The 12,361-nt window shown below is 41.8% G+C and overlaps 2 protein-coding genes across 2 annotated transcripts; one reads left to right on the top strand and one right to left on the bottom strand.

Annotated features, from left to right (window-relative positions):
• Positions 1-500: 500 nt before the first annotated feature.
• LOC124686964 lies at positions 501-3,934 on the top strand. The gene is made up of 2 exons (XM_047220827.1): positions 501-958; positions 3,457-3,934. Exons 1-2 carry the CDS (start codon positions 572-574, stop codon positions 3,490-3,492), a joined length of 423 nt encoding a protein of 140 aa, XP_047076783.1. The 5' UTR covers positions 501-571; the 3' UTR covers positions 3,493-3,934.
• A 1,486-nt stretch (positions 3,935-5,420) lies between these two features.
• Positions 5,421-9,260, bottom strand: LOC124686963 (F-box protein At3g58530-like). The gene is made up of 12 exons (XM_047220826.1): positions 9,070-9,260; positions 8,499-8,558; positions 8,266-8,349; positions 8,046-8,176; positions 7,898-7,973; positions 7,266-7,336; positions 7,032-7,118; positions 6,871-6,943; positions 6,734-6,801; positions 6,577-6,645; positions 6,394-6,499; positions 5,421-5,867 (listed from the first exon to the last, which is right to left on the bottom strand). Exons 1-12 carry the CDS (start codon positions 9,226-9,228, stop codon positions 5,802-5,804), a joined length of 1,050 nt encoding a protein of 349 aa, XP_047076782.1. The 5' UTR covers positions 9,229-9,260; the 3' UTR covers positions 5,421-5,801.
• Between the last annotated feature and the right edge of the window lie 3,101 nt (positions 9,261-12,361).

Below are 12,361 nucleotides of genomic sequence, written 5' to 3'. Positions count from 1 at the left end.
CTGGGAGGCGCGGAGGTCTGTACATGGATGTCAGGCAGGGGAGAGGGAGAAGATTGGGGAACGGCAGAAAAGAGATAAGGAAGAAGAAGAGGCGAGCGTGGCGACACGGACGCGTGTCGCTCGTACGAGGCGGAGGACGCGTCGCTCCTATCATCCGGGGGAAGGTGAGCGTTTTCCTATAGGTATGGGTATGGTATCGCTCTGTCCTGCCCATTATCATCCTTACTTCCGGCACCCTCCCATAATGTTGCTTGTATAATATATTTCAAAAAAAAAAAATGTTGCTTGTATAATAAAGATGGGCTACAGACAGCATATGGGGCCACGCCAAATTGGAAAGTACTTAGCAGGCTGTGTTTTTTCTTTTTTGAGAATATTAGTAGGCTGTGTGGGCCTTGCAGGTTATGTGAGGTGTGCCTGCAAGCCCACTTCACCACAACCAAAAAGGATGAGCTTCTCCTGATCTGGCCCGCAGGAAGAAGGGTTCGGCGCCGCCTCCTCTCCACCGCTTCGTCCCCCGCCGTCGCGCGCCACCGCCGAGCGAGGAAAATCGGCGGCCAGAGGAGGAGAGATGCTCAAGTTCCTGTCCAAGGTGGTGGTGGAGTACAACCCGCTGGACCCGCGCAAGGCGGCGGCGGTGGAGCTCCTCGCGCAGTGCAACGGCCGCAAGGCCAAGGACTCCAACCCAGCCTGCTCCGTCGAGCTGCGGCGCCTGCCCACTCCGCCGGAGTCCGAGGACCCCAAGGCCCAGCCGCCCCCGCGCGTCCTCGTCACCTACGTCAACGGTTCCGAGGAGGCCTTCGTCGCCGCTGACGGCGCCACCGCGCAGGGCATGCGCGACCAGATCCTCTCCCGAGGCCGCCTCCTCGAGACCGAGCAGCTCTTCCGTGAGGCCGGGGAGAAGTGGCCCGTCGTCATCCCTGAGGAGGAGCTCGGAATGTCGTTCCCCGGGATCAAGGTGCGTCTTCTCCTGCTTTGTTTTGTTCGCTACTCATTCCGTCCAACACCATCCGTGCTTGTCTGCATCCTACTGCCTAGCACTGAAATCCCCTGTCCAAACATTAGAACGCGGATATTAGTGTACGTTACCGCTCATTCGTCTTGTATATGCGTGTATTGGGTGGCTATGGAACTTCTGCTCCCTTCGTCAAACATATTATGCTCATTATTATGTAGATTGAAGCAAGACGGATTTTCATATTTGTGTTTATTTATTGTAGATTAATAACAATGTAGCATTATCTGTGTTCTGCTTTCCTGAAATGAAAATGCCTGTCCATGTCTACTTCTATAAAAGCGAGTTAGGATCACTAGTTCTTTTGGCATTTATAATCCAATTGGATAAGGGTGAGTTAGCAACACTGCTGCAAGCCTCCAGTATGCATTTATCATGCTTGGTTCGCGGAACATTCACTTTCATAGGCAATTCATGTGATTGGAAGTAAAAAAACGTAGGTTTAATTTCTAGTGCGTTGTTTGCCCTTCCATGATTTGTTTATACTCTCATATTTAAATAATTTTGTACTCTAACAGAAACTTGTGTCTGGGTTGATAAGAATTAAATGCTTAGCGTATCATCCCTAGCCCTTAACTATTTTGTTCGAGCAGACTGCATTGGCTCATACTGCCCATTGTGTAAATAGATAAATTGAACAAGCATGTTGAGTTACCATTTTAGAAGCCTCCTGAGCCAACCTTCTGAGCCAACTTTTTATGAACAATTTTTAAAATTTAGATAACACAGAGTACTTTGTGTTCCTGCTGCAGATAAAGTTTAATTTCTGAAGGATTTTCAATCAGCAGAAGTTGAGCCAATGACATAACATTTTTGAATTTTACGTTTTATAGATTGATACATGGTATCAAGTGTCATAACTTAACATTTTTATTGTAAGTTGATTTTTTAATTACATTAAGATCTGACATTAGTAAAAGAAGACTGTGTAATAGGTAAGATATAGTTGTGTGGCTATGCTTATCTTTAGAGAAATAAGTTAACTAATAATCGGATCAAAATTTCATAAGTTTCTCCTGTGCAGAAGTTCTCCACTGAAACACCAAAGTAATCAGATGCACATTGCATACTCCAATAGCCCATGGACATCTGGATAATATATGTTTCTCTAATCTGCCATCTTGTACTGTTACCTGACATATAAACCCGAACCAGAGGCAGCCACACGTTTCTCTTGAGCACAATTTTTCCACTGAAGTACTCAAAATAATCACCTGCACATTGCGCACTCCAATTCCAGGTGTCAAGTTTGATCCCACTAATGTCCCACTTATAAGTCATCTTCAAATCCACAAGTCAGCTAAATGACTTAGAAGTGGAATCCCACTTGCATCCATATCCAATACTTCCTGGACATCTGGACATCATTTATTTTCTAACTACACACTTTGTACTGTACGTACCTGTGTTACCTACCTGTATACAGTGCATACATACTTCTACATGTTGTGTATGGCCCAATATTTCCTTTTACTCGTGAGAACTTGATGCTTCCTAGTAGCACGGGATCTGCTTTTCTGCAGATGTCATACGTGCTCTTATCTTCAATATTTTTCCTAAAAACAAATTATAATTTGTCTTCAGTATTTACATCTTTTTTCGTATAATTGGTCTTTGGTTGCTTTCGTGCTCATTGTCATGTTTGGAGGAGCTTATTTGGTTCTCTCAATGCATAGTAGGTCAGCGGCGTACTAGGGATTCATTCAGAAGTGAAATTTAGAGAACTATGTATCTTTCATTTCTGTTGTGTTTGTCTAATATTCTTAAGATAGCTAACTCGTGTGTAGCCATGTTGCTCCCAGAAGTTATGGGTTTCAAAGTACATGTGTTAAGTTTTAGTTTGTTTACATAGACATGCATGGTGCATTTACTTTCTTTATATATAAGACAGTGCCCATTATTGTCATAAACGATTTTCTGTATGGTGGATTTACTATGGATTAAGAATAATTCATCACAAATATTTACAAAACTAGTTATACTTTATTGAACTAGGGTATTCCTCGGCCTATCAACACCATTCATGGTAGATCGGGGGGTTGCTGCACATAGTTAAGTAGGTGGTAAGGAATTCCATCTCTATCTCACCGGAAGATTGCAAATCGTAGATTTGGTACAATCCCCAGGTGGATGGACAATCACTCTTATGCTGTAAACAGCACGTTATAGAGGGTGTAGTAACAACCCAGACAAAACTAGTCTTAGAGCGAGAACCCTCTTTTGCGCCCAGATGAGCAGCAAAATTGGCTGTCCGCTTTACAAAAATTGAGTACATGAAGAGAAATGGCTAGTAAAATGTTGAATCTCTGCTAGTATAGGTTCGGTAGCAGTTTCGTTTAACTCTCTGGACTTGAGGACTTTTATTCAGTATACTTTCATACCAGTTTTTGTTCCTTTTCTGAACTCTTAATAAAAATCTTGCTATTTGCTTTTCTTTGCAGCCAAAGAAAGCAGAGGAGAAGCCCCAGGCTTCGTGATCAAGGCTCTTTCGATCCGGTGTGGTTAACTAGCAGAACTGTACTCACATAAATGTACCGGAAGAGAACTCCCCACATCTGGGTACTTGTCTTCAAGGTGTTCATTGGCTAGTTCAGGTTCAGGGGATGTCCCTTTTTTCTTGTCATTTCGCGGAACATGCCATGTTGACAGCGGGGCATTTGGTGACTCGTTTAGATTGTTGATTTACAATGAGATATACCATTGTAACCCTTTTACTGTACGGCTAGCTTAGAACCACTTCATTCAGAATAAGCTTGCTCGCTACTCTTGTAGTGGTGTTCGCTGCTCACCCCTCGATGACCAGAGAATTTGGCCTCAACTTTGTCTGACCTCAGCCTTGCTCATTGCTCCGAAATCTGTAAAACTGTCATCATGTTCACAGCATCAGTGTCAACATGGACCCTTCCCTGTTACCCTGTATGTGCAAGCAACGGCTGCAGATTTTGAGTCCATATAAACATGCTGTGGTTTCTTCGCTAACCTAATTTCTAGATCTCTTCCCAGGCCCCAATAACTCGGTGTGTATGTTCTTAGCAAATAGTTGAGCTGTATTGAAATGGTATTGAAATGGTCAGAGGGGAGTTAAGAATTCACACGATGAAACTAACCATGTAAGCACACGTACTGTATGTGCCGGCCTCTCCTCGACCTGCACCTTAATTCTTGCAACTGTCTCGATTAAAACTAGCTCTGGACGGAGAACCAACCTGTGGTTGGATGGTTAGGAGGATAGTGGCACCCCAAGCCTACCCGAGTTCAAATCTCAGATTTGACACTTTGATGTCTCATAAAGGTGGAATATTTTTCAGTCGACAGCGATGCGCCAACGCAGTCTCTTGGAGGTGCTCATAGGGGTAGGGTGTGCGTGTGTGCGTTCATAGGGGTGAGTGTGTGCGCGTATGTATGAGCGTCTTTGATTGTACTGTGTTTCGCAAAAAAAAAAAACTAGCTCTGAACAATACTGAATTTCCAGTTCCTCAAGTGATGCAACATTATTGCACCAAATGTCAGCCTGGGATGGATGTTACACCCTCGCATTCAGTTATCCTCCTCGGTGAGACAAGGGTGTCATGTTTTGTAGGCAGCTGAGAACACATGGAGAGATATCCCCACAACGCTGTAATTCGAGCCTTTGGAACATCAAACTCTTTGTCAGTTATGACTTGGGGCAATCACCAACCTTAAGACGTTTCAGGGGCTGTCACCTGGGAGGGACGGTAACCTCTCTTCTTTTTTTGAGATTGGAGGGACAGTAACTCGATACAGGATACAACATGGATACTCTCAATGGCAGTACGTATTCTTGTGTTAGGAAGTCATCAAGGGTTGGCAATCTACTCTAGATCCCACTTCTAGTTCATCTGAGGATTTCTAGTTCAAATTTTGAGCAAAAAAATGAACTAAAAGTGGAATATGGCAGGATCCCGCTTGCATCCCTTGTGATGCCGACACCAAACTCTTGGAACAGATGTCTAGACAACCATGAATGTTCAATTCTTCAAGGAAATGGAAATCCGCAAACTTTTAAGGATTTCTAGCTCCTCTTGCAATTTTCAATTGCTATTTTCTTGATGCCCCGTGCGTAACCTGGATACAGAAAATGTTCCAAGGCTTGATAAATTTTGGCACCCATCAATAGTTTAGGACAGGTACCTCATTTAAATTTACGCTATGTGAGCTCATGGAAAATGATATGCTAGTCCACGGTTGTCAAGAGCAGGTGAAGTTGAGCTCTTTAAGGTTTCTGGCCGAAACATCTAGGCAGGGAGACATCTGGATAGTTAGAGGAGCAAGGCTTGGACCAGTCAACGCTAGTGCTTCACAATGAACCACAACTAAAAATAAAGAAAAATCACTAAAACTGTTTATTCAAAAAATAGGATAACGGACTGCATTAACATCAATGGGAAAATAACAATATAATAGGGCATGACGTTGCCCGTCGCATGACAAATTATGCTTTTACAGTGTAATATTAACAGAAACTTAGTTAGCATTAAAAAAATAGATACTCACTTAACACAAAATTGAGCCATCCGCATAAGTGTTACACTGACTAATAATGTCAGTGTTAAAACAACAAGAACATCAACTCCACGGCTTCCAAATTTCGTAATGAGACATGCCACGCATCACTGTATGCAAGTTATGTGAACTCTCAGATCAACATACAAACAAGCAGTAGGCGGCAAAAACTGCCCCTCACCGTTTTTCCAGAGCAAGAAATTTCGGATGCTTTAAATGCCAAATGGGATAATGATAATTGTAGCAAATATCCATGTTGTTGCTAGCTGTGCACCTTGAAGCAACTCAAGAACGGAAACATCTGAATCAGGTCAGTTGAGCTCCTCCTCTGCCAATCAATTAAATTACACTGAGAATGCAGATTAGCAAACCTATACATATCTAAGAATGGTGTAGTTTGCACCGTACGTAAATATCCCTTATTTTCTCAATTACTTGTAATATATGACATATCCATTTTTATTTCCCCCAACCAGTTGCCTCATCCTCTATGCAAGGGCTTCCGTGTGTGCGAGACTGAGATTAACCATAAAATTAAAGTCTATGGCCTAATGTCATTCAGATAGGATAAGCCTTTGAGCTAATTAGAACCAAAGATGCAGAAAAAACTCTGGAAGGCATTAAATTTTATTTGTTTGGTACTAAATTTTGGGTTGCTTGGCAGGAATGGATAGATCCAAATTAGTTACTCTTATATGTGTTTGTCACGGTTTGTGCCATATGCCACTTGGAAATTATAACGTTATTTTCAATTTAATGGTGGTATGGCCAGGCAGTTAACCCAAACAAACATAGAGAACAGGATGGCTAATTGGAAAATTTCCGAACTTAAAAACATAGGTCTACTTCCTCACCTTAATACCAGTACATCCATTTACATCTAGAGTCGTGAGACTATTTGAGCAAGATTTTGACAAAGCCTCCAGACAGGTATCAGTTACCCCAAGTATTCCAAATAAACTGCATAAACAGAACAGAATATGCATAAACCACAAGAGATGCACTATCTTTAATTTAAAACAAAATTACCACATTACCTTAGTAGTTCAAGGGACCGACAACCTTGTGCGATAGCTATGACCCCAGCATCAGTAACACGTACACACCTGCGATATAGTTATTACAGAGATCAATTAACACAAGTTAATTCCATTAGTATACTGAGAGAAAAGTAAAGTTTGCTCTTGGCTTTACCAACTCAAATTGAGATATGTCAAACTTCCGCATCTTGATATACAGGTAAGACCGTCGTCAGTTAGATTCTGGGAACCATGAGTTAGTAAGGAGAATGGTTTGATGGTTCAACTCCAAGAAGATGAATAAACAGTTACCTGGGCCCCACATAAGTCTAGAAAAGTAAGTCTTGTTAAATTTCCTATCTTTGTATAAGCCTCGTCGGTAAAACTGCATGACGCAAAGTAGGCTGTTAGATGGCTGCTACAGAGAATTATCTAAGATATTTTTCAATATTATCTTGAGAGAGTATTCTTACCTTGAAAGGGCATAAAGGTTCAAGCTTTCAAGAGCAGAACATTTCTGAAGAACTTCTTGCAAAGCTTCATCTGTCAACTTAATGCACCTATAAATATATCACACAGAATATCCAGGTGTTCAAATTCTGTTCCTGCCTAAGCCCGCCATAATTTTGCACAATCAAAGATCCCAGTGAAATTCTGATAAATGTTAAGAATGAAAAAACAAATGTGATCCCGGCATCTAATCATACCTGGTTATGTCCAACTTTTGTAATCCTTGATAATTATCAGTAACTAAATGTATGCCTCTATCTGATATATTCTGCAAGCGCAAATATAAAGCTTCCATTAGCTCATGTCGCCCCTTGTTATCAGAAACAGATGTATTACATGTATCCAGTCAATGGGGCAAAAGCAATAAAAAAGGTTAGATCTGGACATATATGATGCAATCTACAACTAATGCTTCATCACCCTGTTATTTTAGAAATGTGTCAAAACTGCAGCGTAGCAGTGTGACTACAAAGGGATACGCAGAGCAACCGTGTTCTGTATTTGATGAGTGACATGGTTCTTCTGATCGTTTTAGCGGAATATGCACATATGTTGGGGTCAAGGTAGATTCTATAGTTACATAGAACAAATCAGCATGAAACACGATGTGTTATTATATGCCCATCTGATTCAAGTAAAAAATATATAAATGTTGCAGATTCCAAAAGAAAATAATAAAAAAACACCACATGTATTGAGTATTGATTATGCATAACGTTATTGGAGATTGATATAAAGAAAACATGTAACTGCTTAGCCTGGCATAACCATAGAGAGCCTCGTCGTTTGAAAAACTGTAAATTGAAAACACATGGTATAGTAACACTACCTTACAGCCACTCAGATTTAGGTCTATTATCCTTTTGCAGTTCTTCACAGTGTGTTCAATGCTTGCATCTGTTAATCTGACCCACCAAAAAGTCCAACGATTAGACGTGCGATTTATGTATAAGGAAAACATTCAACAAGCAATTTACCCAACAATCCAATAAATAGACAGGGCTCGAAGATTGGGGCAAAGACTGGTAACAGCTTCAATTCCGTTATCAGAGATCCTCTGACATGCATTTAGGTTTAGGAATTCCAATTCTTCTAGTAAGATAGCACCCTGTAAATCATCGCATGTTAAACCAGGCACAGCTTATGATCATAGCTTACAAAGAAACCTTAAAAGTACATAAGCAGTGCGAATCTCACCATTTCTTTTAGATGAAGAAAATGTCGGTCATCAATATCTTGAGCAAATTCAAGGTTAAGTACTTTAAGATGACAATACCTTGCCTAAATAAGAATGGAACAGCGCATATAACAAAAAAAGCTAGTCAGCCAGTATGCACAACAAGAGTTATACCTATTAAAGATACAATGAATGACCATAAAAGCAGAACAAAATATTATCCAGAAGACTCAGAAATTAGGATGATGATTACCAGTGAAAGCGCTGAAATAAGTCGTTCGCCGGCTTTCTTCATCTCATGCAGGTCAAGTACCTATTATTAATTTGGTAAGAGAGGCATTTGTACATAGTGGACTCAAAAGGTCAAACAGTTTGGTATGTTACACATTCTAGTTTCATGATATTACTGCACAAAGCCGCAAACTAGCTGAGTAATTCTAAATTTCGCAAGGAAAGGTCCTAGACCTACTGTGACATGTGGTTTTCAATGTGGCAAATGCTCAAATTTTCAGAGTAAAGTGTGGCAAATGACAAAAAAAAAAATCCCCACTATGCCTCCTGTCCTCACTGTTCAGTTAGGGTACTCAAGTATGCAGGGTACTCAATTAATTCTCGTGAACTAGAAAGAACAGGTGCTCTGTTGTAACAATTTCACAGGGCTAAAACTGAACCAAGAAATCAAGCATCAAATAATCTCATGCGACTGCGAGCGGTATCTCCCACCCAGGAATGGGATTGCGCATGCAGCGAAAGGGTAGATGGCTAGTTATGAACTCCTGAGAAAGCGCAGTAGAAGGGGAGAGTACGCGCGGCGCGATACGCACCTGCCAGAGCTTGGGGTTGGCGGTGAGGGCACGGTGGCACCAGGGGCTGATGGAGAGCAGGGCGCAGGCGTCGCGCTGAGGAAGGCGCGCGCTCACCAGCTCCATCACCTGAGGGAAGGTCTCCCGGCACCACGCCTCGTCGGCCGCCGCCGCCGCCATCTCCGAGGTTCGCTGCTGCGCGGAGGGGGCGTGCAAATTTCTGTTTGCCGGAGACGAGAGGTACGGGAGGCCCACAAACAAAGGGTTTTACTGTACATCCAAACTCGGGTATTTCCATTTTCCCGCATCAAGGCCCATCGCCGCCATCAGGTAACAATTAACATCATGCTAAAAGAAAAAGGTAGTAACTGAGAAATTGTTTTGAAAAAATGTTACTGGGAGATTTTAGGTAAAGCGACATTTCATTAACTCAAAATCACTTCAAGGGCTCAAGGCATTCTTTTTTTTAACAGGAAAGGGCCTCGAAGGCCTAGAAACTGCATTACTTAGCGGTGGTAATAATACAAATTACAACAAGGCCCTCAAGAAATACAGAAACTACAACAAGGCATGGGATTCTTTTGAAATAGACCCTACAAAGACTGACCAAAAACCAGTCGAGTCCACTATCTTCATCACCACCAGCGCTGCTTGACCTGTGATCCCGACGACTCATCCCAGCTCCGGAGATAAAACCACTTGGCCTGGAAGAGCTTACTCCGCCGCATCGAGGTTGAAAGGCCTCCACAAAAGGAGGTTGAAAGGTCGGAGAAGAGGGGAGAAGAGTCGGGGTGACCAGGAGACTCTACCCTCATTCACAACCACCAAGAGGTGTCATGCAGGGAAACATAATGCCGATGAGAGGAACGAAACCACCCCACGACACTAACCACCACGGCGAGGTTTTTGGAATGGAGACGCAGATGGTGGCCACGCTAGATTTGTAGGAAGGGGAGCACAAGGCTTCCCTCTGCGGATAACTCAAGGTATGAGGCTGGTTCGGGCCAGTGTTACAACGGTGGTTGGGCAGATGGTTAGCAAGGTTTCAACAATCAAGGTTTCGGTGGCAAGTTTAGTACTTTTTATGAAGGGTATTTTGAAGGAGGGAACGGTTTGAGAAGTTTGTGGTAGGCCATCAGTTCCTCCTGCATCGAGCCTTCCGGCATAGTGGTTGAGTCATCCACGGCTTTCTTCGCCTTAGCCTGCGCTTCTTTAGAGATCTTGATGACAGTCTAGCGCCTTCACCCTCCGTGTTCTCATTGTCGGCGCTAGATTCAATGACTGCGCTTAATGGCAACAACTTTGTGGGTACCAACTCGTTGGACTCCAAGTGCATAGTGTTTTAGCAAGCGTCTTTTTTTTCACAACGGTGACTCAAGGGTTATATCGAACTCTCGGGGAATCAACGAAGAATTACTCCCTTTCTTCTCTTCAAGCAACCTACAAAACAAAATAAATTGCCTTGTGTCCCCAACTCCACTATGTGGTTTTCAAGCATGAGGTATCGTATAAGTAAAATGAAAAATATTGTAAGTAAATAAAAGTGAAGCAATCTATACTAGGTGATAAAAGTAAAATAATAAAGTAAATGTCTTTTGTATTTTGGATTGGATTTGCTAAATATATTTTTGTATTTTAGGAATTAATAAGTGCTGAAATTATAAAGGTTGATAAAAGTGTTGGTTAGGCGTTTCTTATGATTAAAATTGGACCGAGGTTCATGGTTTCACTTGACTACTCTCTCATAAAGGTGTAATGGACACTAACAATTCATTGAGTTGTATTATGTTGGTAGAATCTCATATTGTGAAATAAGTATTTGTATGGGCATTACTAGACGTGATTTTAGGGGGTAGAATATAGGCGATTTTAGGTCAAGACCATTCATCTGGGGCTTTTGAAAGTTCATGGAGCCCTCATGTGTGGTTTTGGTGATTAATGACAATCCTTATGGACTAATGTTTGCATTGTGTTATATGTGTAGGTGTTGTCCATAGGCAAGGCTTGAACCATATGTTGGCTTCAAGGTTGCAATAAGAAGAAATTAAAGAATAATATCAAGTGTCAAGTATGTATTGAAGATGAAGTGAACCCCCTCAAGTTTATCTTCAAGACATCAACCTGATGAAGAATGAAGAAATAAAGTGCAAGTTCAAGATGAGCCAACTCGAAGAGATCATATGCTTGAAACTTGCCATCCATATGGTAATCATGGATATGTGAAGATGCGCTGAATAAGAAGCTCTCACATATTGGACTATGGGGGAGCAATCCGCAAGACTTTATCAAGCAAGCACAATCAAGAAAGGCGTTCCATCTTGTTGCGGTCAAAATCGTCATCATCGAGCTCAAGTGGAATGCGCATGATTAAGGTTTTGTCTTTATAGGGTTTCTTTCTTATCGCTCTCATGGCTTAGTTGGGAGACCGGTTTATAGGTTAGTTGTCGTACTATCAAGAGGGCTCTCGAGTGAGTAACTCGATCGTATCGTTCGGAGAGAGCTCAAACCTTTGCATCCTTGCACCATATTTCTTGGTTGTTATTTGGATCTTATCCATGTGGTGTTTTAGAGTTTGTGGTTATTCTCATGACAAGCTATGGTTCATCGAAAACGGATTTCGCATGAAATACTTGTCGCGTTTTCGATATTAGAGTTTTTCCAGTTCTTTATATTGAGAGGTTTCACCTCTAAATTCTTGAAAAATCTACCCAACTTGTTCTTAAGATTTTCACTCTTTTGGGGGCATCTCTTGTCATTCTATTTACAACAAATTTGGTTTCACCTAAATTCGAGTTTCCTAACTCAAGTTGTTGCATTTTTCATATTGGAGGTTTTACCTGTTTGTCTCTTATAGATAGGTTAAACCTTTCCCCATTTGTTTCTATCCTTATTGGTTCGTTGCATGGAAAACAAAAAATTCTACCGCGAATAAGAACAAATCCAAGATCCAATCTAGGAGAAGGCAAGATCTAATCTATGAAGATCGAAGCAACGAGAGATATGAGAGACTAACCCTCGAAGATCCAAAGCCTTACGAGATCAGATCTCGTTGTTGATGTAGTCGATCGTCCCGGTGCTGCAATCCGGTAGCACTTCTGTACTCGGTCGCGCGTACGGTGTCTATGAAGTCCTTACTCTCCCCGTTCCAGCAGGTGATGACCCACAAGTATAGGGGATCGCAACAGTCTTCGAGGGAAGTAAAACCCAATTTATTGATTCGACACAAGGGGAGCCAAGAATATTTGTAAGCCTTAACAAATGGAGTTGTCAATTCAGCTCGCACTGAAACAGACTTGCTCGCAAGAGTTTATCG

This window comes from Lolium rigidum, chromosome 2 (genome assembly GCF_022539505.1).
Source record: "Lolium rigidum isolate FL_2022 chromosome 2, APGP_CSIRO_Lrig_0.1, whole genome shotgun sequence".
NCBI lineage: Eukaryota > Viridiplantae > Streptophyta > Magnoliopsida > Poales > Poaceae > Lolium > Lolium rigidum.
This window is presented reverse-complemented; position numbering and strand designations above follow the sequence as displayed.